Source organism: Sus scrofa, chromosome 1, assembly GCF_000003025.6.
Source record: "Sus scrofa isolate TJ Tabasco breed Duroc chromosome 1, Sscrofa11.1, whole genome shotgun sequence".
In the NCBI taxonomy this organism is placed as follows: Eukaryota; Metazoa; Chordata; class Mammalia; order Artiodactyla; family Suidae; genus Sus; species Sus scrofa.
This window is the reverse complement of record NC_010443.5, coordinates 33,198,295-33,219,515: the sequence shown is the minus strand read 5'-3', so window position 1 is coordinate 33,219,515 and position 21,221 is coordinate 33,198,295. Positions and strand designations below refer to the sequence as shown.

The 21,221-nt window shown below is 38.5% G+C and overlaps 1 protein-coding gene across 13 annotated transcripts in view; it reads left to right on the top strand.

The window, feature by feature from the left end:
* The window catches only part of L3MBTL3 (l(3)mbt-like 3 (Drosophila)), a 121,183-nt gene extending 99,962 nt beyond the window's left edge, over positions 1-21,221 (top strand). For all 13 annotated transcript variants that reach the window (XM_021088384.1, XM_003121202.6, XM_021088410.1 and 10 more), the window contains 4 exons: positions 1,817-1,896; positions 14,501-14,670; positions 14,879-14,941; positions 19,360-21,221. In XM_021088384.1, the coding sequence (XP_020944043.1) occupies positions 1,817-1,896; positions 14,501-14,670; positions 14,879-14,941; positions 19,360-19,503 (457 nt within the window). In that variant the 3' untranslated portion in view covers positions 19,504-21,221. The remainder of the gene's footprint in view (positions 1-1,816; positions 1,897-14,500; positions 14,671-14,878; positions 14,942-19,359) is intronic.

Here is a 21,221-nt window from a genome sequence, read left to right as displayed (position 1 = left end):
TCACTTCAACTAATGTCCTTTCTCCAGTTATCAGTAATTTTCTTATATCCATTTTCTCTATACCACTGTCTCCCCACTTCTTTTTTTTTTTGTCTTTGTTGTTGTTGTTGTTGTTGCTATTTCTTGGGCCGCTCCCGCGGCATATGAAGGTTCCCAGGCTAGGGGTTGAATCGGAGCTGTAGCCACTGGCCTACACCAGAGCCACAGCAACACGGGATCCGAGCCGCGTCTGCAACCTACACCACAGCTCACGGCAACGCCGGATCATTAACCCACTGAGCAAGGGCAGGGACTGAACCCGCAACCTCATGGTTCCTAGTCGGATTCGTTAACGACTGCGCCACGACGGGAACTCCTGTCTCCCCACTTCTATGGAGTAAGAGCCTCCATAGCCATTTAATTTCTCAAGGAAAAAAAAATATCTTTATTGCATAATAAAGGTGGTTCTTCCCCATTCTCAAATAAGTCAGTATCCTTCAGCAGTTGTGATAAATTACATTTAGTATGAATTAAACCTGGAAGCTCAGATTCCAATGAAATTTCACATGTCCCTGGAAATGATCCAGGTAGTGAGCATTTATTTATTACATGCTTACTATGTTGGTATCATTGTGTTAAGTTATTATTGTTTCAAATACAGAATAAATTAATGTAATTAAAACTATAAAACTCCTTTGTACTTTGTTGGGATATTTGGTTTCAAGTGTATTTGCCCTCTTTCTGACACTGAACAGTAGAAGTATGGTTTTGGGTCTTCAAGAAACTCAGGATATGTTTTTAAACATAACAGCATACATGAAACAACAGAAATCATAAATAAAGGCATTATAAAGTACTAAAGTTTGTAGGCCAGATATCATACCCTAGATATCTCAAGAAATTGCAGAGTAGGATTTATTTTGAACTCTGAGAATGGAATAGATTATGTTAAAATTTTTAATCCCTGAAATTTAGGTCTAAAGAAAATATGTGGCCTGCATTTGATTTCCTTTAAAGCCATTTTTGTCCCTGTTTTCTGGGTAAAGCTCTGAATTAAGACTGTAATGATCCAGTCCATCCAAGATCATCCTTGACATGGTTAGGTTAGCAGTAGGTCATTCCTGGTCAGAAAGAGGTAGAATCAATTCAGCCTGTGAATTTGAGTTGAGTAAACCAAGAAAAGCTTCCTAGAATTCAGTTTAATTCTCCTGGGGCCAATCTCAGCCTCAATCCCAAATCCTGGAGCTGAGTCATATATAATGACTTGATTAAATGGTGTGGACCTTAAAGCACTTTCTTTAAATTGTAGTCATACCCAACACAAAGTAAAATTCCTCATGAATATATGTCCCAATTTGAAGCTGAATTATTCAGTAACCAGATTTTCCAGAATAGTTACCCTTCGTACCATTCTTCGCTTTAACATTTTCTTTCTGAAAATGTTATAAAGTGTTATTAGTATTAATTTCTTCTTAATAAAACTAAAAATCCTTTCTAATATTTTAATGATACCCCTTTTTTTTTTTTTTTTTTTAAATCTTTTTAGGGCTGTACCTGCAGCATATGGAAGGGCCCGGGCTAGGGGTCAAATCAGAGCTGTAGCTGCTGGCCTACACCATAGCCACAGCAATGCCAGATCCTTAACCCACTGAGTGAGGCCAGGGATCGAACCCACATCTTCCTGGATACTAGTCAGATTTCTTACCACTGAGCCACGAAGGGAATTCCCATTTGTTCTTAAATTAAGAAAAACAGTTGTTGAGATGCAATGTTGAACCATTTTTTAAAAGTCTCTTTTATAGAATATTAAAACACCTTTTTTTGTTGTTTTTCTCAGAGACCAGCATGCTGATGATGCCAAAGAAGACTTTGAAGAGAGAACAGAGATTGAAATGAGGACATCCCATGAAGCCAGAGGTACCTATAATAATCTCATATTATTGATGGGTATTACTACTAATACTCAATAATCAAAACTTAACTGGAATATAGCATTCACTTTTATATTAAAGATAAGCTTCATTTGCTTGGTTGGTTCTATTATTGCAGGCAATGAAAGTTTATTGTCTAGGATAAATTTGATAGGTAATTCATGATAAAAATAATTATGAAAGGATATGTAATTCATGATGATACTGATTCATCTGGGACCAGTGTTTACAAATCTGTACAATATTGTGTATACAGTTGGGGTAATTCATTGTATTTGGTCCTTGTTTGTACATTTTCTTTGGTTCTTGTTGATGTCACTTGCTCCTATGTTTCTGACTCATCTCAGAATGTGTTGATATCCAAATAGAACTAATATGGTCTTAGTCTGTTACCACAAAATGAAAAGGAACTCACTTGAACAAATGTTTTAAGTTGTATTGGAAAAAATAATTTGTCTTAACATCTTTGCTGAATAGACATTACAATGGTTTAATTAAGCAATGAAGTCATAATGACTGTTAGTTGAGGTGTAGGTTGTATTTATAACTTACACATAGCTATGTAATTATTATTTATTTCTTATAAGAAAATGTTGGTCTGATTGTGGTTTTAATGATTGTCCCTGGGGACTTGGCTTATCATGTGCTTTTTTTGCTTTAGATTGTTTACAGGATTATAGAATGGCACCAAAGAGCTGTTTGCCCATAATAACCTGTTCCATAAGTGATGCTTTCATTTCCATATCTGATTGTCATAAGGCAGTAATTTATGATTAATTTAAAGGTTATAGTCTCTGCTCTCCTCAGCATGTGTTATGGTGTTTAATCTAGCACCACACACAAACCCTATAGGTGGCTAGAGTTTGAATTCCCGTTCTACCACCTGCTCGCTGTGTAATCTTGGACGTTTCATTGAATACCTCTCAGTGCTTCTGTTTCCTTATCTGTCCAGAATGTTGATGATGGTAACTCCCTCCCGCAGTCATTATAGGGATTGAGTCTAGTTAACACTTGTAACTGGCCTAGAATGGTGCCTGGCACGTAATAAGTGCTATGCAAGTATTTGATTACTTTAAATGTTTCTGGTCTTGAGAAAGGAAGAGAAACATTTAATTTACGAAGGTTTTATCATCAGAGTATATTGGGTTCTTAGTCAAAGGCTTCCGCCTTCCTTTGTGAATAGTGATTGGGAGTGTGACCTTCAACAGTACTGGTTGTGTGGCTGGCTTTGGGAAAAGTATTTATCTTCTCTTTGCCTCAGTTTCTTAATATTACCCACATTACTGGATTATTAGGAAGATTTTAAACGTGTTAGTGGCCGAAGTATTAGCTGCGAGCAGCAGCAGCAGCAGTAGTAATAGTAGTAGCAGTAATAGCAGCAGCAGCAGTAGTAATAGTAGTAATAAAAGTAGTAGTGGTAGCAGTAATAGTAGTAGTAATAGTAGCAGTAGTAGGATCGTGAAATAACTGATTATTGCATGGAATCATCTAATCATTGGAAGTTCAGATAGATTCTTACTAAAACCTTCTGGGCTCTGAACTGTTTGAGGGAGTAATAATTTGGTAACCTTTTCAAATTCTTCCTAACTTGGTGATGTATTTCACTTTTCATTTGATTTGCTAAGCCAATTTTGACAGTTTTGTTTCTGAAAACATTCGATTTAGTGGAAAACTTCTGTTTTTATTAAGGTGTGATATACTCTCTCTTTCTTGCAGAAGTTTTGTCATTTTTGGCCACCCCCTGCAGCATATGGAGTTCCTGGGCCAGAGATCAGATCCAAGTCACAGTTGTGACCTAAGTTGCAGCTGCAGCAATGCCAGACTGGGGACTGAACCAGTGTCCCAACACGCCCAAGATGCTGCCAATCCCATTGTGCCAAAGGGGAAACTCCTATGGCAGTTTTATGTCTTTTCAAACTTTGTATTTCTTTTATTTTGTTTGTTTTTACGACTACACCCACAGCGTATGGAAATTTCCTGAGCTGGGGTAAAATTGGAGCTGCAGCTGAGGCCTACACCACAGCCATAGCAACATGGGTTCTGAGCCACATCTGTGACCTATACCACAGTTTGCAGCAACACCAGAACCTTACCACTGAGCAAGGCCAGGGATTGAGCCCACATCCTCACAGAGACTATGTCAGGTTCTTAATCCACTGAGTCACAACAAGAGCTCTGTCTTTTCAAACTTTGTATATTATTGTCCTGTTTTTCTTGATTTGAATTGCCTGAGTTTTTCTGTTTTGTTATTCTTTCCAAAGAAACGTTGCTCGGACTCATATATAGCTCTTATTTTTCTCACCTACAAAACCTGTGGTTCAATATGCATATTTTACTTACTGTGTTATTTTTCATTAGTGAAAGGGAACCTCATAAAACAAGCTGTTTTGAGAATTTTTGCACATATGTTCCTAAGTAAGATTTGCCTATTAATATCTCATCCAGTTTTAGCCTCCTAAAATGAGCTTGATAACTTCCCTTCATTTTCAAATTTTTGAAACATTTTATATAAAACTTGCATAAAATTAATTTTCTCTGTAGTGAAATCATGTTGTGATTGTTAGCTTTAAATTAGCTCCTTTCTTAGCTTCAGATTTCCTTTATTTTCTGAAAGTTTTTTCCCAGAGTCAATTTATATGGAAAAGATTTGAATTTCACTCCCTGACTATACCATATATATATATATATATATATATATTTTTTTTTTTTTTTTTTTGTCTTTTCAGGGCTGAACCTGCAGGATATGGAGGTTCCCAGGCTAGAGGTCAAATCATCTGTAGCTGCTCCTACACCAAAGCCACAGCAACATGGGAACCAAGCCATGTCTGCAACCTACACCACAGCTCATGGCAATGCTGGATCCTTAACTCACTGAGCAAGGCCAGGGATCGAACCCATATTCTCATGGACTAGTTGGGCTCCTTAACTGGTGAGCCATGATAGGAGCTCCTACCATGTAAATGTATTGGTTGTCTTTCCCTGGACCTCATGGACCTTCAGTCTGGAATGATATCTTACAGGAGGTGCAGTTGTGGTTCAGCAGATTAAGGACCCAACATAGTCTATGAGGTTGAGGGTTCCATCCCTGGCCCGCTCAGCAGGTTAGGGATCCATCATTGCCACAAGCTGCAGTGTAGGTTGTAGATGTGGCTTGGATCCAGTATTGCCATGGCTGTGGCACAGGCCTGCAGCTTCACCTCTGATTTAACCCCTAGCCTGGAAATTTCATATGCTGAAGGTGCAGCTGTAAGAAGGAAAATAAACAAAACCAAAATGAGATCTTATGGTGTCTGAGAGCTTCTGTATCTTCGGGATGTTGGGACTATCTCAGATCCTAGTCAATGGGTAGATGTATTTAGTTCTTTCTGTACTGCCTCTCAGGTCTCAATAGAGCCATGACCTAGTGTCTCCAGTTGGCCTCTTTGGAACCAGAGAGTGTTGCGAATGTGTGTACAGGAGGTTTGTTGTTGAGCAGTCTTGAAAACAATACCAGTGAGAGAGTGAGAGAAGCAACTGTGGTACAGTTACAGAAGAAGCTGCAGATGATCCTATTACGAGCTCCAGGTGACCCATCAGAGTTATCCCTAATTCAGGCATGAGAACCAGACCTTTTGTGTCTTTGCATTGACCGGTTCCAGGATGTTGGCTGAGAGGAGCCATGTCCTTGGGCATGGAGTCTCCCAGGGGCTCAGTACTGTTCCTGGAGAGGGAGGTGGCCCCGAGCCATCAGTGGTCAGCAGGTAGGAGAATGGCTGTCTTTGTTCTGAAGGGGGATTAGGGTGGCACACCGCAGTGTCCACCACAACCAGCTAGTTATTTGGTCTCTGACTTTCTTTTAAGAAAAATAAGACAAAACAGGAAATCAAACCAAAATATCCTTTCACATATGTGGGATTAGGCCAGCACAATTCAGTCCAGTCTTTTGGTTTTGAACAATGAATCTGGCTCCTAAAGGCAGTCTTCTTTCATTATTTTGCCTGAGATGTAATGAGCTTTTTTTTAGTTTCTTTTTTTTTTTTTTTTAGATGTTGGATTTTTTCTTTAAATCCAGAAAACTCCCTTCAGTCATAATTTTTACTATTACTTTTGTTCTATTCTCTTTTTTTGACTGGTAATAACCTGTTATTCTTGGGTTAGATCCAAAGGATGACATTCAAAATATTGAACAATTAATTTGACAGCCACCATTGCACAAGACAGTTGAAACAAACACCAGTCTTAGTGTGAGAGCAGAGTTTTGGAATCTCCCCGCTGTACCGAGTTATCCTTCCTTGCTTGCATCTTAGGGAAGTCCCACAAGGGCCTGACTGCTGAGGGTGGAGGGGATCTTTTACCAGCCAATCCGGAAGTATTTTAATGTTTCAACAACCAATACATCTTTGGGGTATTCCAGACATATTTCTCAAGTTGAAATACCGACTCTTGCTTTGTCAAGTCTGTTACCTGAGGGTTAGGTCAATCTGCTGAGTCTACGTGTTCACCAGCATTCATTCACAGTTCTTCCCGCAGTGATGGAAGCATTGGTCCCTGGATCTAGCCTGATTGGGGGGTGGCACAGGGCTAGGGGAGAAAGCCTCTTGCAGTTTCTGCACTATGCAGTATAGAGGAGACTGAAAAAGAAGTCCACTCTGTATTTCCTTATAGCCAGTAGGATTTAAGACTCAATAAGCCCATGAGAACTTTTTTGGGGGGGTGGAGGGGCATCTTAGAGCAAATTGATTTTCAAAAACACTTTGCCCTAAAAGAATATCCTCCCGCCTGTTTCTTCAGTTAATTCAATTTAATTCTGCACAATATGTGTAATTTTGAGCCTTTTTAATGCCACCATGCTACCACATTTGATTGACCTTTGGGGACCTTTGCTGAATACAGTTTCTTTCTTTCTTTCTTTCTCTATCTTTCTTTCTTTCTTTCTTTCTTTCTTTCTTTCTTTCTTTCTTTCTTTCTTTCTTCCTTTCTTTTTCTTTCTTTCTTTCTTTCTTCCTTTCTTTTTCTTTCTTTCTTTTGGTTGTTGTTGTTGGCTTCTGTCTCCTTTACCTGAAAGATGATAGATAAAATAATTCATTTCCTCCATTGTAGGAAGGCCCATTAATAAAGAATTCTATGAATTGGCCTTCAAATTTAAACTCATATTCCTGGGAAAAGTATCATTTGGTTTTCCCTTCTGCAAACAGTCTCTCTCATGGGTACTGATATGCAAAAAGTTGAATTTCATTTTGTAATGTGCTAGATTAGGCTTGCTTTTTTGCTTCCATAGCAATTGGTTTTTATTTTGGTTGTTAACCTTGAAGTGATCCTCAAATATTTTTCATGCCTGGGTTTAGTATCTTGGAGCTAATTTTATCCACATTTCTTGATGCTCTGATCCATTTATTCTACCCAATCACTGTTATTGTTCATCCTTTTTATATTTAGTAACCAGTTAGTAACACCATTTAAAAAAAAAAAAATTGGGGTTGACAGATGCATCGCATTTCTTCTGGCTATTTTTTCTTTTCATATTAAGAGCATATTTAATTCATGGAGTATTAGCCCAAGGGGTCATTGACTTCGTTTCATTTTGCCTGTTGATATCCAGTACATCCTCAGCCTTTCTTTCAAGATAGGAATAATTTCTCCCATTTGCTGAGTCTTCACTAATATGTTAGAGACTGGGATAGCATTTTTTCAAATATCGTGTAATCCTTAGCCAAATTTTAATTTAGTTAGTGGCAGAGCAGGAATATGAATCCAGGTTTATCAGACTCAAAACTCACCCTCTTGACCACAGCCTATACTTTGTATTAGGAGACAAAAGATCCAGGGTCACTTTCTGAGGCTTCCTCTATCTCAGTGTAGCTTTGGGCTTCGCCCTGTCTCACAGTGTGTTTTCCTTATCTTGGGGACAGCTACGTCCTAGCATTGTTTTGAAACTAAAATGAAACAAGACATCTGCAGATTCTGATCTCACTTTTTTCACTGGCTTGAAGGGATAGGGATGAATCAGGACAAGTGGTAATTCACACAGTGGCTTGTTGACTGAGCCTTGTTATACTTAGAAATAAGAAGCAGAATGAGATCCAGGTCTGAAAGCAGCAGGGAACAAGAGTGCTGCTTTCCTCTGGGTCATTCCCTGCCTGGTCAGGCTACCATGCAGTGGTGTTACTGGGCCCTAACGGGAACAGTCCTAGAGGAAGCAGGGCTTCAGGCTCCATGGCATGGAGGGCATCTCTTAGTCCTGGGAGATTTCATGTTGGGTTTAGATGGTGTTCTCTATGATGAAAATTTATTGTCTTGGCTCTACATGAAACATTGGAGGATATATTTCTTTCAGGATCATATTTATCAGACCTATCTTCTTATAGAGGTTAATCTCCTGCCTCACTTTTTCCTACTCAAAGCTAGATCAAGTATTTAATACTCATATTCTCAGCCAGAATTAGGAGACATTTGTATTTGCAAATTCTACTTTGGATAACCACATTATTATCTATTAAACCATTTCAAGAAAGTCTGTAAGGATATGCTATATTAATGTAGCCTTCCACAGTTTCTGGTGCATTGTTAGTGCCCAATAAATAACTGCCGAATGAATAATTTCCATATAATAAATAGCTGTAAATAGTAGAGGGAGGCCTTTACTATCTATTCATTAAATATCAACGTAATAAAAATGTTCCTCGTTTGATAATTGTCTAGAGTGATGAAATAGCAGTAAAACCAAAGATCCACAAAGTTATTTCTCCAACACTACTGTCATCTAATATTTTATTGCTTCTGATATTAAGGAAATCCTACAATTGATGTTTTAATAATATATTTCCAAAAATGCAGTAAGTTGGTTTCCAGGTCACCAAAAAGTGAGGCTTTCATTTTTTGTTATTATTTTTTAGTAATAGTAAGTAGCTTATTCAGTATCAGCTTCTGGTTTTATATAATTTATTGCCAAGATAACATACTTATTATAGAATAATTAGCAAATACAAGAAAATTAAAAACTACCTGTCACTTTTTTTTTTCTGACACATCATTTTCTGAATTTGGGTGGGTGGATTTTTTTATGTCTGAAATATTATACTAACTACTTTGTAACCTGCAGTTTTTTCACTTGACAACATGGCAACCATTTTCACATAAATATCTGTACTAATTACAAGTAAGTATTGCCTCTGTGGATGGGTGCAGCATCATTTAACGAACCAGTCTCTAGTGGTTTTCTAGACTAGTTGTTTCCTGTCTCTCACTACTACAGGCCCTATTGCAGTAAAACTCAGTAGTATTAGGATTAGGTGTGTGTGTGACACACAGACCATGTACACATGGGTTGTGTAAGGTAAAGCGGTTTCTTTCTCTCTCATCGGAGGAAGTGCAGAGGTTGGTGCTCAGGGCTTAATGGTTCTCAACAGTATCGGGAAGTCCGGTTCTATCCATCTGGTTGCTCAGCTTTGCAGAGTGTCTGTTCCCAAGGTCTTATCTTGGTCAAGGGTGGTTCTGGAGTGCTCACCATTCCTTGCCCAGGAGGAAGCAGGCTCAGCCTGAGGGAGGGGTGAGAAAAAGTTCAGCCATATGCCTTTGGTAAATTTTCGTTTCAAGAAACTTCAAAAAGTACAGGAAACATCTTTAAAAGTATTATTTTTCATGCAGGTAAATAGTTTGAGAGAAAGGTGGTAAGAAGTCCGACCTTAGTGAAAGGATGATGGCAGAATCGTTTTCCAGAATAAAAGGCTTTGTCTTCTGAAGCACATTGTGCACATTCAGACCTGCTCTTCCTTACTCTTTGCACTGAGCCAGCTCCCTGAGCCAAAGACTGTGTGCACTGCAGTCTCTATCGCATGTTAAAATAAAAACCTAGAGTCACATTTCTGCACAATTCAAGGGAGTAAATACTCAAATGAAGTTGCCTTCTTTATCCCTTTGGTTGGGGGCGTACCTACCCACTGTTAGATTTCTGAGAAGATGGGAGTGTAATGTAGTTGGTAAATGCTATAGTTGCCCCATTTGTCAGAGAAGAAGAGGTGAGTCAGAAAAGGAAAAAAAGGAAGGGGGTCTTAATATGGAGAATACAAAGTTGGTATTAGGAAGGATTGGAGCAGAGTATGTGTCTAGGCCTATTTACAAAGTCAGCTTCAAAGACATGCAAATGCTACCAGAAATACAAACACTGTAGGGGTTTTAGTCATTTCTTTAGAATGCCTCTTATTTTTCTAAAGAATAATGATGTAGGAGCATTAGAAATGGACAGTGAATAACACAGCTTCAGCAGTAATAGAATGAAAGTAGAATGGAGCTGCAATGAAGAAGTAAACAGTGCCAAGTGGCAACGGAACATAAACAATTATAGAAGGAAGTATACGGTTTCGGAAAAGACTGACCCTTATTCTGTGGCAGACAGTCTGAATGCAAGTTAAAAAGCAAACTGCTATGTTTTACTCTAGTGTGAAACTAGAAATCTTACCATTTGATACAAGCCTGTCTCCTGAAAGATTTATAAATACTGCATTTCAAATAATTGTTAAATCATTGGGACTGAGATAAAGGAATATTTTTAAGTTAACCCATATTTACGCTAAACAAAAATGTCTTGAACTCTGAGAATTTTAAAAGAATAAAAACAAACAGGTACAGGTTTATATACTTGGCTCATATAGATTTTCAGGGAAGTAGAATGAGGATCTAAAACCTTAAAATCAGGAGTTCCCGTCGTGGCGCAGTGGTTAACGAATCCGACTAGGAACCATGAGGTTGCGGGTTTGATCCCTGCCCTTGCTCAGTGGGTTAACGATCTGGTGTTGCTGTGAGCTGAGGTGTAGGTCACAGACACGGCTCTGATCCTGTGTTGCTGTGGCTCTAGCGTAGACTGGTGGCTACAGCTCCTATTCGACCCCTACAGCTAGGGGGGTCGAATAGGAGCGGCCCAAGAAATAGCAAAAAGACAAAAAAATAATAATAATAAATAAATAAATAAATAAAATTTTAAAATCAATTATATGAGATTTGTTGGATGAAATGTGGAAAGAGAAATCATGAAGGGTTTTTATAAAATATTTAAAGAATTAAAATGTTTCATGGGGACCAGCTACAGTTTTTTATCTACATGAGTGAACTAGGACCAGTGGGCGTTAGCTCCAGTAAAATAGTTTTGCTTTTTTTTTAAATTCAGCGTAGTGACCTTTCTTACATTCAGAGCAATTAAAATTTAGATTAGGCTAGTTTTAAAAGAAAAGTTACTAAAGAACCATAATAGAACAATAAATAAATTTTTTAAACTCTATTATCACTTATAACAGCAACAGAAGACCTCAGATACATAAAAAATAAATTTAATAAAAGATATGCAAGCTCTCTACATGAAAATGAAAAACCATTGAAGAGAGATTTAAAGCAGATCCAAAGAAATGGAGAGAGATGCCTTGTTCTTTGATTGGAAGACTCAGTATTGGGAAGATGTTATCTCTCACCAAATTGACATATTCTCAGTGGTCATCCCAATCCAGATCCTAGCATTTGTTTAAACAAGCTGATCCTAAAGTTGGAATGCGTAGGGTAAGGCTAGGCAAGGCAATCTTTATAGGTGCACTTATAAATAAAGTGGAAGTAATTAAAATCTGTGCACTGGTGTGGAGCCCCGTGGAACAGAATAGAAAATCTGAAAACACGTTTCTGTTTTGTTGGTTTTTTTAAAACTTTATTGAAGTATAGTTAATTTACAGGACTGTGATAATTTTCTGCTGTACAACAAAGTTACCCAGTCATTCATACACACCTAACTATCTCTCTGATTCTTTCCCCACATAGATTATCACAGAATACTGGGTAGAAATCTCTGTGCTGTACAGCAGGGTACCTTTTGGGCACTGCAGTACAGTGGGGAAAGGATAGCTGGTCTTTTCATTAAACCATCATTGGGCAATTAGAAATCCATGTGGGAAAAAACATGAAGATTGATCTTTACCTCATACCATGGAAATAAATTTCAGATGGATTGTGCTCTAAATGTAAAAGGCACAGCATCAAGTTTTTTTTTTTTTCATTTTTTTTTTTTATTACTCAAATGAATTTATCACATCTGTAGACAACATCAAGTGTTTTGAGGAAAGCAGAGAAGGGTATCTTCAGGACCTTGAGATAAGGAAAGATTTCTTCAAAAGTAGTCAGCCATAAAAGAAAATTAATCATCGAAGTTCCTGTTGTGACACAGTGGAAATGAATCTGACTAGGAACTGAGGTTGCAGGTTCAATCCCTGGCCTCCCTTAGTGGGTTAAGGATCCAGCGTTGCCACGAGCTGTGGTGCAGGTCGAAGACAAGACTCAGATCCTGTGTTGCTGTGGCTGTGGCAAAGGCAGGCAGCTGTAGCTCCAATTCAACCCCTCGCCTAGGAACCTCCATATGCCACAGGTGTGACCCTAAAAAACAAAAAACAAACAAAAATTAATAGATTCAACTTTACTACACCTAAGAGGTCCGTTTATCAAAAGCCCCACCCCCTTTTTTTCTTTTTTTGTCTCATCTAGGGCCACACTCAAGGCGTATGGAGGTTCCCAGGCTAGGGGTCCAATCGGAGCTGTAGCCGCCGGTCTACACCACAGCCACAGCAACGCAGGATCCGAGCTGCGTCTGCAACCTACACCACAGCTCACGGCAATGCCGGATGCTTAACCCACTGAGCAAGGTCAGGGATGGAACCCGCAACTTCATGGTTCCTAGTCGGATTCGTTAACCACTGAGCCACGACGGGAACTCCCAAAAGACCCATTTTTTAAGGAGCAAAAAGAAGATAAAGAGTGGAAGGACATGTAGTAATACATATTTTCAAGAAAGGATGCTTCCCTTGATTTCTTACTTCTGCAAATAAGTAAGAAAAAGGCAGGATGACTCAGTGGGGAAATGATCCTAAAATAGATAACGTACTTCACAAAAGAGGTTCTCTAGATGACCAATAAAAAGGGAAAAGATTGTCAACTTTGTCATCAGACAAATGCAGTTGTAACCGCAACATGATACCATGACACCCCCATGACAACCGCAATATGATACGAAAATGGTTACAATGAAAGATAGACAGTACCATTTGTTGATGAGGACATGACACACTTGACACACTCTCACACTGTTAGCAGGTGTGTGCTGTACAGCTCTCTTGGTGAATTGGCAGAATTTGCTGAAGCTTAATGTGCACAAATGCTGTAACCACAAAGTCCTCCTCTTCAGTATACATGCACAGAAATGCATATATATAGTCAAGAAAAGATACGGACAAGAGTGTTCCCCACAGCACTGATGGTCATAGCCAGAACTTAAAAACAACTCAGACGTCCATCAGCTCCAAATTCATTGTGAAATATTCCTAACAATGAAAAAAACCACACAGCAAAGAGCAGGTGAGCTACAACTTCGTACAGCAGTTTGGATGAACTGCACAAACCCTGCTGTGAGAAGCCAAATACCAAGTTTTCATCTAACTATAGTTCAGAACCAGGGAGGAAGAAGTAGTGGTGTGAGAAGGCAGGGAAGTGGCCCCTGTGCTGGGTGGGTGTGACTGGAAGGAGTTCAGGGTTTGTGCCGGACTCTGCTTCTTGATCTGTGTGTTGGTTACATAGGTGCTGTTGTTTTGCTTTCTGAAAAAGCTTTGAGCAGTACGCTTAGGATTTGTGTAGCTTTCTGTTATTCTTCAAGGAAGCAAAGTTTAAAATGCTAGGAATACAGAAGTCTAAACTGGGTAACCAGGTGGTGAAGGTTTGCAGTGGAATTCAAGGATCACAATAGCTGAGCTGATGGGAAGAAGGAAGAGGTAGTGTGGGGGATGTGGCCTTGCTTCTGGTGGGCTTTGCATAAGTAGTTAAACAAGAGTTCTATTCTAAAGGATCTTAAGAAAGAAAATGATTGACAAACTCTAGTTGAGAGTCCCAATGACCAAAAAAACAAAAATCATTTGCTAGAAATATTTTAGGAGAGCTGCAGTAAAACTAGGTTTGGATTCAGAAGAACTAGCAGATAAATAGAACATTCTGTAGTTTTAATTTTGATCTTCACAGATGAGGAATGACAGAAGCACTTGTCTTGCTGCAATGTTGTTTTTCCTGCAATAATTTCATACCCCCTTTCAAAAGAATTAAGTTACCTATTTAAAAAGTCAGTGTGATTAGCAAATAGAAGTAGAACAACAAAGCATGGCAGAGGTAAAAGGAGAGAACAGATACAGTAACTACAGGGTAAACACAGTGGCTGGACTTGAGCATACAACTTGGCTCTTATTTTTAGGGCATCCAGAGCCGAATGGGAAACAAATGTAATTTCTAAGCTGAGAGCTGTTTTTCTTGGCAGTAAAGCTCAGAGGCACATCTCTTTCCTGAAGCACTAAAGGAGCAACGCTGAATGACTTGATGGGTGTCTCAGTAATGGGTGATGGAGCAAACATGTCGGTTGAATTTCAGGTTGTTTCTTGTGATGACCTTCAGTCAGGACAAAGGAGAGTAATTATTCATTGAATGTAATGTTGAACCAAGGCTTTACCTAGCACCTCTGCCACTCATGGTTTGGGGTGACATGTGGCATTTGGGGCTTTTTTGGCTGCTTTTCAGAGAGTGAGTTTGGGTTTGTTTCTGTCGACTAGGTGCCCGGGAAGAACCCAGTGTACAGCAGGCACAGCGGCGGTCGGCTGTCTTTCTGTCATTTAAGTCCCCGATTCCATGCCTGCCCTTGCGCTGGGAGCAGCAGAGCAAACTCCTCCCAACTGTGGCCGGCATCCCTGCCAGTAAAGTTTCCAAATGGAGCACAGATGAGGTATGGTTTATTTTCTTGGTCTGCCAGGGACCAGATGTAAGAGTATGGGCTTAAGTAGCACGAGTGCCTGCAGTGTTTCGTCGTCTTTTCTGAAAGGGAAGAAATTATTATGAAACGACGCAAACCTATAGGTTACATATTTTGAACCTGTGACATTTAGATTCTGGCTTCTTTTTTTAAACTAGCATCTTGACCTTATTTTTAACAGGTGTCAGAATTCATACAGAGCTTACCTGGGTGCGAAGAACACGGAAAGGTATTTAAAGATGAGGTAAGTGTTCCACTAAATTGCAGTATGTTACTTAATGGGAACAAGGCACTGAAAAGCAGTGAATGGTGAAATATGTTCTGAATTGGCAGAGGGGGGAAGAGATGGGTTTTGTTGAAATTGACAAATTGATATCGAGTTGTCTAACAAGCCGCATTAATCAGTTGTATAAAATTGTGTTTGTATAAGATTAGATGCAAAGGAAATGTTTGTACCGTTTTATCATGCCCCACAGCAGTAGCACTAAACTGTCTATTTAAAAAAATACACATATACAAAACTTAATAGCATGCATTTATAGTTTATAGCACAGAAAAACCAAGGCAAGAAATAAGCAGCGTTTCATTTTTAATAGAGTAAAATTAGTTCCCATTATTTTATTTTCAAACATCACTTTAATACCAAGACTAAATTCATTTGATGCTTATAATTAAATATTACCATTATTTCTAAAATAAACCCTTAGATCTTATGCATTTCTCAGTGATGTTTATACTGATATTCATTATATTCATTATCATCTGCTGTTGGAAGATTATTTTATTCATTGCTTTCATCTGACCATCCAAAATTTCAGTATAAGGGATGGTTAATGATGATACCACCTCTGTCAAGCATTAGAACAAAAAGGATTTGACTTCTCACTAGAGTCATTGCTGTTCCAATACAGCAGGAGACTGTTTTCACAGGAGACCTTTAAAAATAAGCCACTTGCCTTTCGGCTCCTTCAAGGAGAGCAGTTATCCCTCTGATCTTGATTCTCAGAAGGTAGAACAAAGACTAAGTCAATTGAGAAAACTTTGTCCAGCACTGCTGTCTGCAGTCATAAGTATATACACTTGTTTGCTCCTGTGTTTAGCTTCCAGTGTTCAGAATAGCACACTTTTGGTGTTCCAGTCATGGCTTAGCAGATTAAGAACACAACTAGTGTCTGTGAGGGTGCAGGTTCGATCTCAGGCCTTGCTCAGTGAGTTAAGGATCTGGCGTGGCAGTGGCTGTGGCATAGGCCAGCAGCTGTAGCTCCGTTTCGACCCCTAGCCTGGGAACTTCCATAAGCCACAGGTGCAGCCGTAAAAGGAAAAAATTTTTGATTAAGAACATTGCAAGAGTGTCAGGACAGCCAAGAATCCAGCCACCCATCGCCAGTGTCACTGTACTGTTAGATATCATTTACACTTTAGGTGGATGCCTCTTAAAATGCACAAGGACCTTATTTTCATCAGCCTTTTTCTGTTTTAGTTCCCACTTCAGAAATGTCCTATCTTCTTTCTAGTTGATCTCTAATTTGCAGTTACTACGGTTTTGGCTTTCTTAAGGCCCAAGTCCTAAGTGTCTTTGTGGACTCCTCTCAGTCAATCTTCGATCTCTTTGCAGACTTAGATACCCACAGGGTGGTGAAGCTCTTTCTTTAAAAGAGCCTTGTAGTCATTACTTTGAAAATGATGAAACAATTTTAAAGATAACTTTCTAGTACATCTATTTTATAAATTCTACTTTTGGTTCTGTTGATATCTAGGCAGTCTCTCTAGATTTGCTCTGTTACTTAGTTGAAGTAAAATTCTGAATTCAAAGGATGTGTTACTTCTTTGATAAGTTTTTTCTTCATATTATTTTTGGAGACCTTCCTCAGGCACCAGATATCCTCAAAGGCAAATCCTTCTTTTAAAGACAGTGAATGTTCTCTCTCCACGTATATCATTCATGTATTCATTCCATTATTCATTCATCCTATGAACTCTTATTAAATTCCTGCCATGTGTATGTTAGTCTATGTAATGCTCTGGTGAGAGGTTAATTCAGAGATAATAGGACCCTATCCTTGTTCTCAAATATCTCACCAGGTCAGCTGGTATGGGTTCTGAGTCCTAGAAAAAAGTCTAACTAGAGTCCTGTAAGTCATCTCTAAAAGGCAGAGTATAGGGATTCAGATGGGGCTGTTATTGAAACCATCCTTGACTTCTCTTTCTCTTACCCATTCCACGTTTAATCAGTGGAGAATTTTATCGCTTGTATTTTAAAAAACATTTTTGTTAATGTCTTAGATGACGTCTGTCGTCAGACCCTTCATTCTACCAAAGTCTAACTGGGTCGCGTAAAGTGTTAATAGATCTGCCTCTTCTTGGCCTTTCTTCTCGGAGGGCTGTCACAGCATAAGCACATGAGACTGAAACCACTGTTTCCAGAAAACAGTAGCGCATTCCTCGTAGCTGCCACCTAATTTGTCTTACACATAGAAATTAGTACTGTGGAATGCCTGCACTTCTGTCTACATCTACAGGATGTTTCCTTGCTGAAAATTAGCAACCTTTCCACGTAATTGTTACTCAAAGTTGTATAAGATGACTCTAGTTCTTACTGATTAAACAGATAAGCAATTTAGATTTAAAGGTTTTTATTTTTAGAGGAAAGAAAAAAAATTCAAGAAGCAACCACTTAATTACATTAGCCTTTATTTACTGAACTGCTTCACAGAATTTAGAGTGTATTAGTTTGCTTGGGCTGCTGTAACGAAGTACCCTAAACCAGCAGATTAAACGGCAGAAATATTTTGTCTCCCAATTCTGGAGGTGAGAAATCTGAAGATGGCAGGAAATCATGGTGTTGGAAGGTAGCTTCCTTCCGAGGGCTGTGGGGACGAGATCTGCCCAGGCCTCTCTCCCGTCTTGGGGGTGGTGTTCTCTTGTTGTCTTCTCTCTGTATGTGTCTGTCTGTGTTCAGACTTCCCCTTTTTATAAGGACACCAGTCAGCTTGGATTAGGGGCCCACGCTATTCTAGTATGATCTCATCTTAACTAATTACCTGTTTCCAAATAAAGTCACATTCTAAGGTCATTGGAAGTTAGCACTTAAACATAGGAATTTGGGAGGAACACAGTTCACCCGGTAATAGTACACTGATGTCAAGTTTCTTTCTTTCTTTCTTTCTTTCTTTCTTTCTTTCTTTCTTTCTTTCTTTCTTTCTTTCTTTTTCTTTCTTTCTTTCTTTCTTTCTACTTATTTTTTGATTGGTTGATGTGTCTTTTTTATTTTACTATTTTTATTATAGTTGATTTACAGTGTTAAGTCAATTTCTGCTATACAGCAAAGTTTCTAATGTGCTCTTGAGGCAGAGAGCAAAAGTGTCTTTTACTTTCTGTATGAAATGGAAAAACCAAAAGAAAAGCAAATTAACTTTTTGAGATGGTGCAACTCCTGGAAAGCTGGAAATTATACAAGAAAACTGCTTCTTTGCTCTACCCATGAAACCAGACATCATCTTCCTAGGGTTGTATCTTTGAACCTCAGAGTATTCTATTCAGTAGAAACATTGAGGATTTTTACTCTTAGAAGAGACCCAGAGAGAGGAAGGATGTTTCTCATGGTTACCAAGTGGTAGAAGGACCAGCCTAGGGTATATGACTCCTCCCACCTGCCTCACGTTCCTTCACCTACACTGTTGGTTGCCCTTGTTAGTAGTTGCCTTTCTTCTGTATTTGAAAGAGTAATGGTGGCTACTCTAAAAATGAATGTTATATTGGATGAAACTAGAAACTCTCTTACTAAGTGAAATAAGTGAGAAAAAGAAAGATAAATGCCAATTGATATCACTTATATCTGGAATCTAATATATGGCACAAATGAACCTTTCCACAGAGAAGAAACTCATGGACATGGAGATCAGACTTGTGGTTGCCAAGGAGGAGGAGGAGGGAGTGGGATGGACTGGGAGTCTGGGGTTAATAATGCAAACGATTGTATTCGGAATGGATAAGCAATGAGATCCTGCTGTATAGCACTGGGAACTATATCTAGTCACTTGTGATCAAGCATGATGGAGGATAATGTGAGAAAAAGAATACCCACACACACACACACACGTGTGTGTGTATAGTCGAAAACTGACAGAACACTGTAAACAAACTATAATAAAAAATAAAAATTATTATTAAAAATAAAACAAAAATGAATGTTATCACTGATTTTCTTTTCTTCATGATGGAAGGCTAATTTTTTTAAAGATTAAAATGTAGCTGATATGTTTGTCTGTGAATTCCTTTGTTTACATCCACAAATATGTATGTACTTGTTCTCATCTCTCATTCTAAAACCTGCCATAAGAACTGGATTTGAGGCATCCTAGATTTTTCTAAATTCTTCTTGACTGGTGCCCATGGCAGAATAATAATAGAAAGATATGGGTATGTTCCACTCCTATGGACTGATTTTTCAGATGAATAAACTTGACTTTGATCCCAGTCCCTATTTGGGGGTGATGTTGTAGATAAGAACGGCCCGTTTATCAGGAAATGTTTGTACAACGAACTCCCCATCTGTACCATTTTAGTGTTGCTATGGAGAGACAGCTGATAATTTAGGCTTGACTATGTCCCATCACCCTACATCCAATTAACTCAGTCTCTTGTCTTTTCTTCTCATTGTAGCAAATTGATGGAGAAGCATTTTTGCTTATGACCCAAACAGACATTGTGAAAATTATGAGCATTAAGTTGGGCCCTGCTCTCAAAATTTTCAATTCTATCCTGATGTTCAAAGCTGCAGAGAAGAACTCTCACAATGAACTTTGAAGATGGTGGATTCTGATTACCATCAGCTTTCTGCTTTAAAGCTCATGTTTTACTCAAAGCACAAGGACAGTTGTCACTCCTAAGTGAGAAGTCTCCAAAACTCTAAAGAGCAATGCTACCAGATTATTTATATTCCTCGAGAGACAATATATATGAATTCTTAAGAAAGTGCTTGAGCTTTTAACCAAGTACTGTCTAACAACAGTCATCTTTTGGTTCTGTTCACTGAGCTAAATTTATCTTTGTAAATCTTTTTGAGGCTGGGGGGTGGGGGAGAGGGACTTCATTAATTATTTATGGGTACAACAGAAGGGGCAGAGTAAGAACTTTTGGCATTTTGTAAACATTGTTGAATTCTCTTTCATGTACACTGTTTCTTTTTCGATACTTTCGGGAACCTTTTTATATAATCAAACTTCAACTTAAACCAAATTAGTCAAAACCTGGCTCAGTGTGGCCAGTGTGGGACTGTTACCTGTATTGTTAATTCTGTGCCATATTTTGAATTGCAACATTATGCTAAGTATAACTTTGCAAGTCATGATATTGCCTAACTGCTTGTCATAATTTGTTGGGGCTGAATAGTTGTAAAAATTACCTTCCTTTAAATCAGTGTTTTTACTTTTGCACGCCATGAGATGTTTAAACAGATTACTTTTCACCAGCATCTTTACTCTAAGTACCAAAAACATGTATATAAATAATGGAATTGAAAAATAAAATATATCAACATAAATAAATTAGGTGATGTGTTTGAATGGCATCAGTCTCTTACATTGTGGTGCCCTGTGTGTTTACAAGACTCCAGAGATATCAAAGGAATATGCAGTCATGTTGGAGAGGTTGCTGTTTGTATGATCTTGAACTACTGAGGAGATTACCTTGAGCTTCTCTGTAATTGTCATTGAAGCAACTGTGGTGCTTTTCAGAGATGAAGGGCTCCTCCTGTCCATACAAACACTAATCCAGAAAACTCTGTCTCAGACCTTGCAGTGTCCTCCAAACCCAAAGAATTTTTTTCATGATTGGCTGAATAGAGTAGATAGATTTTACTGAAGAGACAAGATTTGAGGGAGCAACACCAGTTGACATAAAGATTTTAAATGCTCACAGATCAGAGAGGTGGCTTCTCAAAGCAGTTATTCAAGAAGCTCCGTTTTGGAGAGATTCTTTTCTCTGTAGAACAGTTTGTCTCAATATTTAAGCGTTACAGATGCACTTTAAATGAAAGCCTTTGATTATCTATAAACTGGTAGCTGGTAGTGTTTCTTTTGCAAGAATGCATTTCCAATGCAAAAGGTAAATTATTTTATCAGCCTGTGTGTGTAAATGCTAATTGCAGGATTGGATATTTATTCAAGGACTGTTTTAAAAGTAGAAAGTAAGTTTGTAGCATGTTGTCTGAATTCTGGGGAAAGTTCCACCTCTCTCCTTAGTTGCTCTCTCTCTTTTTTTTTCCCCCCCCTCATATAGAATTCCCTTGATACCCCCATTGGAAGTCTATGAATGGTCCTTTGTTTTTGTCATAATACACAGTAAAAGAGGGTCCATGACATCTGCAGTGCAGTGCAGTGCCCCATTCATTTCTTTGCATGAATCTGCTTTTAAAAAAGTTTTTCGTTGTTTTTTTGTTTGTTTTTTGTTTTGTTCAGAATTTGTACATTCAAGTTGCACTTGTTATACCTGACATGAATGAAATAAAATCTTAACTGCAGATA